The following is a 14,549-nucleotide window of genomic DNA, read 5'->3' as shown; positions in this document are numbered from 1 at the left end:
CATACATTTTTTTTTCTCCTGCATAAACTCACAGCTGAGGCGAGGGTTATGATTGTTCTTTCTGGAGATGGCAGATAGCTGGGTTAGACCCTGTTTAAGCCTGGGGTTTAGTATATACTGCCCCAGGAGCTAAGGGCATTCAGTACAACACACACATAAGCCAGCCAAAGGGCCAGTGAACTCAGCTGCAGCAGAACATCCATTTGCTACCTGGTTGTCCACTCTGAGTAACTCAGTGGTGGAAAAAGTACACTGATAAACTTGGTGCACAGAAGGTAGTAATTTCATAGCATGTCTTAAAAAGCAATCAGACACTTCCACCCCTCAAATGTCTAACCTTCCCAAAAAACCCCAAACTCCAACCATAACCCCCAAACACTACAGAAAGGAATGTAAAACTTCCAAAGAGATACTGGGTTCATTCTGCCAGAATTGTATTGTCTACAGTATCTCAGGTCAGGTCTTCTGCAGGAAACTAAAATAGTGCGTGGGAAGAACTCTTAAACCAGCCCCATAGAATTCACATGACATTTCATTATTTTGTAGAACTTGTTTTTAAATATGAAAAATAATTAAAAGGAGAATACAATTAAACTGAAATTAACTAAGGCTAGATAGATTTACCATAGGCAGTGATGATATCTGGAGCTTTACAAAAACCAACCTGTAATACACATCTAAATGGTATTTTGAGATGCGTACTGAGCTTAAAAGAACTAATATTCCATTTGAAAAGAATAAAAGATACTATTTTGGAACTTATTCTTTTCTGAGGCACAGCTGAAGGGTGAAACCAAGCTTTTCCATACAGCTGTATGAGACAGAATTCATACTCCACCAAATGAGACCTTTATGCTTCCACCTGCGTATTATGGCTCTAATAAACACGTTATCAGCTCATGAAAATGATGGCAAACAGGTGACTGGAGGATTTGATAAGTCAGCAGCAAAGATTAACAGATTTTTCTCAGGGAAAAGGTACTAGAGATTCCTTTATTTAAAACAATTGCAGCATGTGAATTGACTGCACTTAAATCATTACTGGCAATTAGTGTGTGTCAGAAAGGTTGCAGCTGGTTCCAATTACAGGTAGAACTTTAAGAAGCTGAACTTAATTGTATGTGTGATAGTGAGAGGCTGAGCAAATGCATACCAATACAAATGTGATCCCAGTGCATAAAGGAGGGCAAGATCCTATGAGCTGGGACCTGATTATTGTAGCTAGGCCTAGTTCCTGCCTTCTGGGAAATAGATATTGTAGGGGGAAATTGATGGGAACACAGAAGTTCACCTTGCTGAGCTTCTTCAGGTGGTGGGGAGAGCTTAAGTACTGCGTAATACAGGCAATACTTCTTTGTCTTTCTGTGGTAGGTTTGCCCATTTTAAAGTCTTGCCAGTCACATCCAACTTAGGCTGTATAATCAATCCATCCAGCTCAAGGCCAGCAACCTGGTGCTTCAAAGGCCCTGCAGATGTAGCTGGGGAGTGATTTGCAGACTGCGTGGGTATTTTGATGGGGCACTCCTTCTTGTGCAATTGTCCTATGTGAAAAACTCTTTCCTTGTATGATGGCAGTGTGTTGGACTCTGTGGTGTAAAGGCTTTTGGATTTACAGCTGTGTGCTTGGGGTGTTTCTGCTGTAGTCATTATCAGGTCTCTCTTAGTTGTGTTCCCAGCTATGGCCATGTGCCTTCACCCTGGTCATGAACCAAGGTGACTTTTTTGTCATTCCACTTCTCTGTCTGGTTGTGTGAGTGTGTTTCTTGTCAGGTGGCAAAATACTGGTGTTTTGAATAGAAGACTAGTATGTGTCTGATCATATGTTAGGAATTGGGATTATAGTATGTTGACTGCTTTTCATACCTCCATAGAAGCAATATGATCCACTTTGCCAGAGAAATTTATCTTTAGGCTCTTGAAGTTCCAGTTACACCAGTGATTGGTATCTCCTGATGAGCCATATTGCTTTGCCCAGGTCCTGTGCCCTGTTACAGGAGCTTTCAAGAACAGAAGGTAAGTACTAATATTCCCATTTAGGGCTTCAGTACTGCATATAAACCTGATGTCTGTCCTTGTGTCAAGATGATGCCCTCAGGTGGAGCCCAGGCTTACTGCTGGCTTTTGGAGAGGCTTGTGTGCATTTAGTGGAAGAAGGGAGAGCATAGAAAGCATTCTATCTTTTTGTCTCTTTCATTCCATCTCTTGTACGTCTGCTGGAGGAGAGAGGCTTAACCTTTGTCATGAGTCTTAGCTTCTGTTTTCTAATAAAAAGGTGTATCCAGATTACTACGTTTTTGAAAGATTTGGTTGAACAATTTCACAAGGTTGTTACTACTTCATTGGAACTGAGTAACGAACTGCAGTGTGACTGTATTCATGTCTCCCTGTTCATTAGCCAGCAAACGGTGTCTGTGCGGGCAGCAGCCATTCTGCAGTTTGCCTGCACTTGGGCTGATGCATGGGCACAGGCACCTTATTGGTTCCTTGTATTGCTCATAAACCCATGTTTGATCAGCGGGACAGCTACCACGAAACTCATTAGAGATGCTATCTTGGGAAAGCAGGGTGATGTTTCATATAACATGCGCTAATGTGCAAAGGCTGCCATGCTTGTAAAACTAAACTGGAACTTTGTTGGAGAAGCATTAAGCGTTCCAGCGGTGCACACAGACCAAGTTTCAAGTAATTCCTCCAAAGTTTTCCCTATGACCACTTTCCTACTTACATCCAAGTTCCACGAATGTTGCTATAATGGTGATAATATGTTTTAAATCCCTAGCTCTTCCTCCAGGATTTTGAGATGAAAATACTAGTCAAGTAGGAACTGGGAGCTGGGGAAAGAGAGTCTGGGATTCCCAAACTCTCCCTATGTTTATGTACTTTTTTTTGTATCAGCATCAACAAAGGTGCTTGCTGTGTAGTCAGCTGAGGTAGTTCTGTGGAGGTAATGTTAGTTTGGTGTGCGAGGCCTTTGCAAACAGAAACACTGCTGTCTCTGTCCATGTGATTTGTTCAAAAGCAGCACACCCATTTTTGATACAAGTATATCCTGCCTTTACAAGAAATGATCTGTCATAGGTCTGGTAGTTAATGATCTGTTCTGTCACATTTATTACAGTTCACAGGGTGCCCACAGTGCTGTGGGGCCTGTGGATGCAGCTCCTAAGCACCACTGTATTGCAAATTTGTAGTTTTCACAATGCAAGGGCCCATCCAGCATCACTTCAGCTAAGCTGTGTGTTTTTTGTTGCTGTAAGTTCCTGAGCACAGAACTGCCAACACAGGAGGTGACCTTCTGAAAGAAACTTTGAATATGTTAAAGCAACACATGGTACATCCCGTTCCTGGCTTTGTCTCAGTGTCTCAAGACAAAGGCCTGTTGTGTGAGTGAGAGGGATGTCATCACGTTCAGGGCTGTGCAGCTTGGTGGGAGATTTGGAGGTGAGGGTCTTAGCCATTATTGATGCTAAACCTGATATTTTATTCTGTTTAATTGTGATCAGAGAGATGAACTTCAACATGACCAGGCTCGGAGCAGAGCTGTAGAATATGGGAAAAGTAAGGAATAATGCTTGTTGGGACTGTATCCCTTCTCACAGACTCTTTGGAGACCACCAGAGGCTAAGGGCAGGGCTGTCTGAGATATTGCAGGGCCATGTGGCTGTTCTGTTGTCACTTCCCTGTGAGTGCCCTGCTGGCATTGTCTAAGGCCTGTGAGCTGCCTTGAACGTCTTTGGTAGATTGAGTGTCACAAGCTCCATGTAGTCCCTGAAGCTCTTGACACACACCAGAGACAGCTCCTTTTATTTTTTAAAATGAAAGCAGAGATGATCATCTAGTAAAGTAATTGCTGGGAGGATTTTGCCTTCTAAGAAACAAAGTATTTCTGTTCTTAATGCAAATTTAAACAAATGAAATACTGCTCTTAGTGGAAACTGCCATGGAATATGCAAGAAAGTTCATGTAATGAGAGAACCAGGATGCTAATGGACTGTCCTGGGTCTTGCTGGCCACATCTTCTCTTTGAGGACTCCAAGAACTGCACAGATGTCTTTTAATTATACTTCCACAGCTGAATACTCTGCTTACTTTGTGGGAAAAACCTCCATGTTAGGCAGTTCATTGTGAAAAATGGACGTTGCAAAGAGATTCCTCTCCCTTAGTGCATTTATTTCATGTAAGAAGATTCATGGGGAGTAAAGTTTTGGAGAAGTAAATCCAATATCACAGATGGGACATATTCTTTCATGTGCAGGCCTCTCATGATTTGTTCTCTCACTGCGCGTGTATTAGAATTTAAGAGCTGAACAAGGCACTTAGAGATACAACATTAGAGTACTTAATAAGGAAAGTATGTTGTTACAGTGGGGATACTGCAACACGCCTATATCAAACCAGGAGTCCCGTGGAAAACAAATATATACGGACGGATTCTTGCTAGATGTTTCAGAGATGTTTATTTCCCCAGCCGCATGGCCGGGCTCTGCCCAGGAACTCTTACAGTCAGGACCCGAGCTGCTTTGCCCGCGCAGGGGAACACAAACCAACCCATGGGGAACGAGGCTGACCAGGGGCAGGGAAACCCCGTGCCTCCCTCAGGGCTCCCAGGGCTACATGGCAGGGGGAGGAGACCCCAACAGTATGTGTCTTTTTTTAGTGTTGAATTGTTCTTCAATGTTTTCTTTTGTCTTTAGTCGTTATAGTCATATCACTTACCAGCATTGCCTGTATAGGTATCTTAGGGACTTTTGGTGAGACCTGGGGCTTGGGAGGAGGGATTTTGTGGTGCTTTAGCTGCTCTGACTGTGTCCTGGGGCATAGAATTTTGGCTTTCAGGACTCCTGTACAGTATGCCATGAAACAGCTGTAGGAGTAACTGCAAAGAGAGGTGTAGCGACATATGAGAACTACAAATATGTAAAATTACCTGTAAGTTCTTTTAAATCACTCTCTGCCTATTATTATTATTTTCAATTATAATCCAGTTATGGCTCTGGGCAGTGTAAACCAACAAGAGAGCTCTGCTTCCCTTCAACAACCCTCATTTTGTGAAGTTACTCTCAGTTTCAGAGACTCTAACTTCCTTACATGCCTCCTCTGCCTCTCTCTCACCCACTCCCAACTGAGATGTCTAAAATGACTATTTCTGACAGTTTGCATTACATTCATGGCTATAGCTTGTGTGTGGAAAAACAAAAAAAAAAGCTTTAAAACATGATTTCATTGAACTGCAATCCTCTGAGAAATGAGAGCTCTGGTGACAAGGCCTGAGGATGCTGGTGCTCCAGGAACAACACTGGCTGTTGCAGAACTTGGGAAGAAAATGGGAAGTCAGCAATACTTGAGGTCACCTTATTATTTTTTTTGCCCTCTCTGAAGATAGCAGCAATTGAGTTGATTCTTACTTGAAAAGAACTCTCCTTGTATTTCTGGCTTACTTTTAATAACCTGCCTTGTCTCCCCCCATGCCTCAAGCTGTGGTAGCATGCAGTTCACTGATGGCCCAGGCAGTATTTCGAAAGCCATGGGACATGTCTTTCTTCCTTAAAAATCTGTCTAGTGAAAAAGCACTTTCTTATTTTCACAGGTTTGTTATTCCCCTGTGTGGAGGCAGTCCCTATTTTGTTTCCTCCACTGCCATTCTCATCCCCCATATTTCCTTCACAATGTCTTCTCTGTGTTTGGCCATCAATAGCTGGGCTTCACTCTCCTCAGGGCTCTGACTGGTGGGGATTTGCCTTAACAGCCAGTCCTTTGGTAGCAGGGCTTTTTCTAAGACCTCTCACTCTCTTGGGACAAGCTGTCAGCCCACACAACTTGTCATGAACAAGGGAATATTTGAAGGTTTTTCTTAACTCGCTTTCACTTTTTTTCACATATTAGTATTTTTTTAGACCCTGTTATGTTGTTTTAATTGAATCTTGCCACCAAACAAATGAACATTGTGTCGCCACTTCTCAGTTCCTTTATACAGACATGGCTAAGAGAGTTTGGAGACCGTGCTACCTGCAGAAATGTTGAAGTCAATGCTGTGTATAATCATGATGAATTACTTTCAAGCTACTCCATACATAAATCTGGTCACACCAGAACAAGAACTGTGGAAAGTATATAACATTAATATATACTCATTACATTCGTCCTTTCACAGGCTCCAAGGCTGTCAGGCTGGCCATGGGGTGGGGAACTTGAAGTAATGAGGAGTTAGATTTAGGCATTTTACTAGAAAGCATTGCAGTTCTCCATTGAAAGGGTGATGCCCTTTAAGAAACTGTGCTTCTGTGATACAATGTCTGCTAAGGAGTAATGAGTTCTATGTTTGTTTTTGTTTTTTATTGGTGGCAAAGAAGCTTGTCCCATTTTGCAAGTTTTTTGAAAAAGGCAGGAGTTAAAAAAACCTGCAACACCTTGAAAACTCAGTTTTAAATTTATAGTGCAGCTTTCTACTCTCTTTGAAACCAAAGTCAAATTTCCTACTGATTTTATCAGGAGCAACATAAAAGCCTGAAAAGAAAAGTAATGCTCTTTCTCCCTCATATGAAAACATGTCATTGGGTTCCTCCCTGGATAGTTTTGGCTGTGTCATTACAAACATACACCAAGGACTGAATTTGGCCTCACAATGAATAATATTTTGTTTATTCAGTTTGCAAACCTCTACTCAGAATGAAGGCCCCACTAGCCCCAAAATGGGGAGGAGGAATACAGAGAAGGCAGCCATGCAAGGTAGGGTTACTCCTTCAGTGAATAGGGGCTGTCCAGAGCAGGAAGTCAGTACCCAGACAGATAATTTTGAGCTTCAGTGCCTCACGTTTGCCCTTACATCTGTCATATTGCTCATCCTCAGAGCTGCTGAGTGATCAGTGCCCCTAAAAATTCTTCTCTCTATTGCAGGGGAGCTAGTGTGGATTCAGTCATCTGCTTTAAGTCCCAGAACGGAAACTTTTGCTGAGGAGTTTTGCTGGTTTGGGTGGAGGATGTCGTGTCACATCAGGTGATTTTCAGAGAAGAGTAGCACTTTAACAGCCAGCTCAAAAGGAGGGAATTTCCTTTCCAGACAGAATGAGAAGGCAGGTCTTTTGTTGATCACCAAGTCTGTGGTTTATTTAATTGTTTTTTTTTTTTTTTTTTTTTTTTTTGTGTGCTGAAGGCCCTAGCTGGTGATAGGGCTGCCAGGCTCCATTGCCAGCAGCATACTGTGGCACTAGGGCTTATATCTGACTTCCTACAGCTGCAAATGCTGACAGCACTATATTTCACAATGCCTGGGACACAACCACTGGGATGAAGGACAGAGTCTTCTAACTGAATTCATGCAGTGAGAGAGGCTAAGGAAGAGTGGCTTTCTGCAGCTGTTCCTTGGAGAACTACCCCCTGCTTTTAAGTTACAAAGCCCGCTGCCATTGCTGAGTCTATTCTTGGTTTCTTATGCCTCAATGTGTTTTGTTCCTATTTTTTTACTTTGTGTCTTCCATTTGGATATGATTTGGCAGAATGATTCAGGTATCTGTTACCTTCAGACTGAATTCCTGCAATGGAGGATTAGGATGGAGACAAGTTTGAGACTTAGCTTGTGCAAAGAGCCGTGTGTTAGTTAACACCATTCTTGATTCACTAGAGCTAAGCCTTCAAGGTCAGGTCCTGCTCACGAAGGCTCCTGTTGAATCCCTTTTATCCTGTGGTTCATACAGCTGTACTGGCATGCGGTTACCTTCCTGCCTCTGACTTCAGTCGTGGTTTGCTGGTCGGCCTGCTCTCGTTATGTTAATTGTAGACGCTGGGCCCCTCCGTGTTGGGTATAGTTCTGCTGAGGTTTGGTATTGAGAAATGTGGCACACCCATCACTGGAGCTAAAGCAAAGAGCATTTTTGTACACAAAGAGAGAGGATTTTTAGTCCTGTATAGATATAAATAATATTTTCAGTTATGAACAAACATGGAAAATTCTAATATATCGATAAGCTTCAGCTTTTAATACTATTTTGTTCCTTGGCATTTAAGTTTTGTCTCCAGTCACGATCAGGTATTTTCACTGCTGAGAGCCTCAGGGGCTGCTTTCTGCTGTGAGCTCTATCTCGGTGATTCACTTCTCTGGTCTCCTAAGTAGTTGGTTTGCTCAAGGTGGTGTAGCTGTTGTTATCCTTGAGAAAAACACACAGGTCATGGCTGATATAGATAACAAAACAGACACTGTTTAAAAAAACCCTCAGTTCTGAGAGCCGATGTTGTTAATAATCCTTGATCTCCACTAGCTGCTTGTAAACTTGACAGTCTGCTTCAAGGGTAGACTTGGTATTTTCAGTTTTAACTAACAGGCAGCAGTGCTGTGGGATGCATTTTGGGATATCACTAGGATCAGAAGTATTAAACAGGGTTATAATCTAAACTGGGATCACATCTGAGATTTCCCAGTCAGCACAGGACTCCCTCAGATCGGGTAGCTGTTGAAGCTGTAGTTGGCAGTCACACAAAAAACTAAGAATTTGAAATTGAGGTCAAAGTTGGTGACATAACTCTGTCTGTAATGATGATATGTTAGGGATTTACAGACTTTTTGTACTTTTTTAAAGGTGGGCCTAGATAGGAAGACTTTCTGAGTTTTTGTGATTCCTCATGGTAATTGTATTCAACTCAGTTCTACAAGGGTAAATTGGCATGGGAGAACCCAGGCAGATGAGAAACATAAGCAGTACAAAGCAAATACACACCATGATACAAGACCATATGGGCAGATTAAGCCCTACCTAAATGTGGGGTCTGCACCCTTGCTGAATTCTCCCACAGCCCAACCAGTGCACAGTGCTGGATCCTAAGTGCTGGGGAGTAAAAAAGTCCTCTTGTGCACTTTAGTGAAACTGTATCTGTAGGACAGGCTGTATTTATTATGTGCATGTTGGAAAAATGAGGTAAAGAAAGGAAAAACGGTATAAACATTAAAAAATGTATACATTTATTTTCAATACAACATGCTACATGTAGCACAGTCAGTGTACTGCATGACTCCAGGCTCAGTTCAAATCCTGAAATTCCAAAACAGGAGAGTTTCTTTTGAACTCGCTAAGAGAGAGAGAGTGAATTTTGTGTGCATTTGAAGTTGATTTCAGATATGATCCTTGCAATAAAAACACTTGATGGACATCTGATTTGTGATGTGCCCAGGGCTATGTCATTCTGTGCCATGTTGATAATGGGCCCAGCCAGCACACACAATGCTTGTTGTTCCTAAATCAGAGCACATATGCAAGGATGGGAATGAAGGTTCAATGTGGAGAAGTCAAACACAGTCTCAGGCTTTTCCTATAGGCATGAACAAATCTCTTGATGCCTCTCCCTTTCTAATTTTAGTGATAGAGTTGTTGCTTTTGCAGGAATTTATAATTGCTGTTGGTTTCTTCACTTAGAACTTTCATGGCTTGTTTAAACAGCATTGCAGTTCTGGAGTTCTTTTGCAACATCTTAGGAGGGCACTAAAGCAATATAAAACAGACTAGGCCTGACCCCAGGGAAGTTAAGGCACAGGTTCAAAGAGTCTTACTTGCTCATTGTTTCTGCAATCCAAGGACAGCAATCGTGTTTTGCACCTGGAGTACTAGTTTGTCTGAGGCACAAATTACCCCCAAATTTTGCTTTCTGTCTTCATGCCTTTCTACAGCTCTTAAAGGATCTACAGGGTTTTTTCACAACTCTTCTCTGAAAAGATGCCTTTGTTTTTCCTGTCACTGCCATAAATGCTTCCCTGTGGGTCCTGGGATAAAGACAAGGATTGTACTTCTGAAAGTGGAATATCTAAATACTTCCCTTACAGCACACTAGGTTAAAGATAACATGATGTTAATTGCCTGTTGCTGTAATATCCTTGTGGAAAAACTGGTGTATTTCTGAATTTTTCTGAAGCATATTGCAAAAAGTCAGTACAGGTTTAATCTCCTGGTCTGCCCAGACTGTCAGTGTGCCCTTGAGCAGGTTATTTTTTCTTTGGGTGACTCAATTTCTTATAACTGAAATAAGAATATTTGCCTAATTTTTTTTTTTATGCTGGTGTAAGGAGTACATTAAAGACTGTAAAATCCTTGTAGTCTGCAATGGTCAAGCCACATAAGTCATTAAGGCAGATGTTAAAATATCTCAATGCACAATATGGCCAGAAGAGCCTGGGTTCTCCATGAGGTATTGCAGCCCTTGCTTTGCCTGCCTGTGCCAGAATGCTGTACCGCCTTGCGTGTCACTGTTAAACAGCATTTTCCTTCTTGAGAGGATTTGTTGGAGAGCACCATTTTACTCCATCCCAGACAATGCAGGCTGACTGAAATCTCTGGGAATGCTTACTGCAGACAGTAAGCTTTGAGGTGATGCTAATACCTCGTAAAGGACCCTCTAGCTAGAGGGATCCTGCTGGTGCCTGAGTGTTAACTGGTCAGGGTTTCTGTAGTGTCCTAGATCAACACACTTCATTGTAGTTCTCTGCATACTGTATCTTGCATCAGATCTGTCCCGTTAAATCAATGGTATTATTTAAATAAATTATTTTTATTAATTTATTATATGAAAAATTTTAGAGCAAATTCCTTTGATGTGTGATATCCTAATCACACCCGTAGGGCATTAGCAAGCACAAGGCACATCTGAATGTCTCTAATTCCCTAGTGGTGTGATTATATCTCATAATATTTGCAACCCCCTGGAGCTTCTTTACTGGTATAAATAAATCAATTATTTAAGTCAAATACTTTGATCATTAGAAGCTGCCAGTGAGTGCTTGAATGCCTGAGCTGTGCAATTCACCAGGAATGATCTTGCTTCTCAAAATGCTGAGCAGCCAAGCTGAGCGCTACCAGCACTTCATTTCAATCTGCTTTATAAATTAGATTAGAAGTCAGTTTCCAATACTTCATCCTGGATAGCAAGGAAGGGAGAACTTTACAGGAGTGGAAATATGAGATATTGCTGCCAACAGATCCTTTTATCATTTAACACTGCTGTCATAGGTTAAGTGTGAACTACTGTTCATATTAACTAATAGCTATTATACTGAAAACTGACACAGGGATTCCAGCTAATGCACCATGAACCTGATTCACACACACTGCATCATATTAACTATTATTTGCACATATGGATGGAAAGGAGTTTTGAGTCACTTGGGATATATAGCAAATTAGCATTTTATATCATATTAATGAAGTGCTAATTGCTCCTTGCAACCTTTTTTTGTGCAAATTGAATGGGTCCTATTTGCATTGTCATGTAACTGCTGTATTATCTTGCAGCACTTTCATTAGGATGAGGCAGCACAGAGTTCATCAAGGAAAAATATTAGTAATTGTGAGATAATTAGTTATGAAACCAGTATTATTTAAAGTAGACCAGAGTTAGCTGCAGTTAACTTTGTTTTAGCTTGGGAATATTTTTATTAATAGGTTATATAAAATATCTTTCATTTTGCATATATTAAACTGACACCTTTATGAAAAGAGGTTCCTGCTTCAATATTTTATTTTTCAGTTCCTGTTTGTCAAGGTGTTTTGCATCATCTAATGAAACATGAAATATAGCAAAAAATATTAAATAAGGGAGTAGTTTATTGCTGGTCATTTGCCTCTAAAATTAATTACAAGTCTGGAGCTCTTTGAAATTGCAAAATAAGGAAATATCTCTAAAGATTTTGAATTTACACGTGTCTGTGAGTCTGATCAAACAACAGTCAAGTCTGTAAAACAATTTAAGAAATCTTGAAGATGTTACAGTTCTAATCATTTGCAGAATATTGTTGATGATCACAGATACAATTCTCCATAGGTGTAAAATAAAGCATTTGATATTTTCAGCCAGTACAGGTATTTTGGAGAAGAGAGACAGGTGGAAAAAATGAGGTAAAAAAAATTGAAAGGTAATTTCATGCTAACTTGGGGAATGTTTCCATGATTGTGGAGGAAGCATGATTAATTTCTGAAGCCTCTGTGGGAAACGCACCCAGACAAAATGACATAAATCTCCATTAGAGGATTTAAATGCTTTTGCCAAGAAAAAAGTGAGTTGAACTTTTGGTACACAGCCCTTTGCCAGTCAATTTATCCAGATTTAGGGCCTGCACCTTTTCTTTTTCAGTGAAGTATCGGATATGGACAGATTGCAAGTTACAGCTGAAGGCGGTGTGACAACTTTATGGCTGTTGCATGGGCGACATGTTGTCTTTGATTGGGAAATAGGCTGTGGACTTCCAGAAAGGTATGTACAAAGAAATGCTTTCAGATATTTGTAGTATTAAAACAAAGGTTGTTAATACTGATTGACTAATACTTTCATTCTCTCTCTTTTGGCTGTGTATGCTATGCCTGTCTGTAAATTTAGACCTATGTGTTTATTGAAAAGGGAACCTCATCTTAAAAGACAACTGAATGAAGAAACTGTGCATAGTACAGTCTGTCAGAGTATATTCTCAAGAGTCTGCAGGGGAGGGCACTTAAGATTCACACCTCAGACATCCTGAGTACAGAAATAATTGCACAGGACCTTGTCCCAGGCAGGCATGAAGCAACGCAGCAAGGAAAGACCTTCTTGCTGATCTAGGCTTAAGACTTTTTCAAAACAAGCACATGCAGCTCAGCAGATTTTTCAGACCTGAAGTCTAGATAGGGACATTTGCAAACTGCTTTGTTTTGCCCTGTATGTCATCCTGGCTTACCTGATGAAAAAAATGTGGATCATCTGGATTTCAGTTGTATTCTGCCCACTCAAGGACCAAACTAGAAATACTTGATTATGGTACTACTTGCATCCAATTTGTACTCAACCAAAGGAACTGTATAAATGAGCAGAACAAAACTATCTTTATACCTTTGCAAAATGCTTTCTGCCTTGTCTACATAATCTTGAACTTGCTGAAGTCTCTATGGTGAAAAATATTTTCTCAATCTCTTTTTTTTTTTTTCCTTAAAAATACTTTGTAGCTCTTGCTATGGCATTCTGGGAAACTTCAGTAGATGGTTTTGAGAACACAAATATTATTTTATTGGTAAGTCTGAGTGCATCAGCAAAGTCTTACCTGACAGTACTGCACAAGCTTGCTGCATTGTGTGCGTCAGAGTTAAAGTTTTAATGGGCTGGTGAGTTATCACAACAAATGTGGACCCTGTGGAGAATTGTTTACTGTGTGTAAGAAGATGAGGAGATCCTGGGTGTGGACAGGAGAAAAGGGCGATGTGGCAACCTCAAGAATTTTGTGGGTTTATGTTAAACAAATAGCTGCAGTAATATAGGAGGTTATCAGGAGCCACAGGAGATCCAAGAGCAAAGCTCTGGTAGAGAGATAGAGGAATCAGATGCACAAACATTCTTCCCTGCTGACAGGTAGGACTGCACTGGTATATTCCTCTGCTAATCCAAATGAGTCTGGAAGAGGAGCTGAGCAGAAAAGGGAACTTTTGGTAAATGAGGAAGGCTGCTTCTTGCTTCACGGGCCACTTCCTATTACATGCTCATCTCTTTTTCCAGGCAGAGCTGACAGGAGTCCTTGCTGAGTTCCTGAAGCTGACACTGGGCTATGCAGCTGCTAAGCTCTACTTAGAGTGTAAGCTTAACTTAAGCTCGTGGCTACCAAAAGTCAGTAACGTTTGACTCAGTGTTTGGTGACCTGTGGGGAATGAATTCAACTTCAGTACCATTCCCTACAGTTACTTTGCCTGGTTAGAAAAGCACTCCTGATTTGCTCACCTGACACAGATGTTTTTTTTTTTTTTGCTGTGCCCAAGGAAGCAAAGGGCTCTGATCATGAAGCAAAGCCAGCAAGTGCGTGTCAAGGACGGGAGACTTCAAGTCAGGCTTGGAGACGCCTTGTTGCAATGGCTTGGAAGAGACTTAATTTCTGTTGCTGAGATCTGTATCTCTTATTTGTCTTAAAAAGGGAAAAAAAAAAAGAACACTTCCTTCTATGGGCTGATGAGTAAGAAGCTTTTCAGACACCTAAAATGAGTAATGTGAAAAATTAATAGTTTGGAGTCCAAAGCAAAGTTTGTGTGACCTCGGAAAGGGAGGGAGAGAGAGTCTTCAAGGGAATGACAAGAATCTAAAAATATTGATTTCAATTTGCCATGGGAGGGAGCAGGAGAAACAAGCCATTGGAACAAGTTCCTGAAGCTTCCCACTAGCTGGAATGTTGAACAGCAGAGTGAAAACAAACATTTCTGTAAGGTTTACCTTCTCAGAAAAGATTAAGTCCAGTCCCTCTTGTCTTGCACTCTGTCACTGGCAGCTTCTGGTCCTGTTTGAAACATCAAAGAAGGCAGAACTTTCAGTGCTGGTGGTTTGTGGAAAAAAACCCAAAAAAACTATGGAGGATGTTTTACTTTGGGCAGGGGTTTCAGGTTGCAGAAGGATCCAGCCTGTACACTTGTGAAGGGCTATCCTCAGCCTCTGGGACTGGAGGAAGATGAGGGTACAGTCATGCTCCATGTTCATCAGTGGTCTTCTAGGAGTGCCTGCATCAGGTAGCCCTCTGCCTTTCCTCAAATTCAGAGTCCTCAACTCGGATTTTGTGAGGCATCCTGAGCCCA

The 14,549-nt window shown here is 41.2% G+C and overlaps 1 protein-coding gene across 1 annotated transcript in view; it reads left to right on the top strand.

The window, feature by feature from the left end:
- Nucleotides 1–1,145: 1,145 nt before the first annotated feature.
- LOC138108627 (uncharacterized) overlaps nt 1,146–14,549 on the top strand; it is a 91,546-nt gene continuing 78,142 nt past the window's right edge. Inside the window, exons 1-3 of the mRNA XM_069011548.1 lie at nt 1,146–1,367; nt 1,976–2,013; nt 12,106–12,225. Of these exons, the coding sequence (XP_068867649.1) occupies nt 1,146–1,367; nt 1,976–2,013; nt 12,106–12,225 (380 nt within the window). The remainder of the gene's footprint in view (nt 1,368–1,975; nt 2,014–12,105; nt 12,226–14,549) is intronic.

This window comes from Aphelocoma coerulescens, chromosome 3, assembly GCF_041296385.1.
Source record: "Aphelocoma coerulescens isolate FSJ_1873_10779 chromosome 3, UR_Acoe_1.0, whole genome shotgun sequence".
In the NCBI taxonomy this organism is placed as follows: domain Eukaryota; kingdom Metazoa; phylum Chordata; class Aves; order Passeriformes; family Corvidae; genus Aphelocoma; species Aphelocoma coerulescens.
This window is presented reverse-complemented; position numbering and strand designations above follow the sequence as displayed.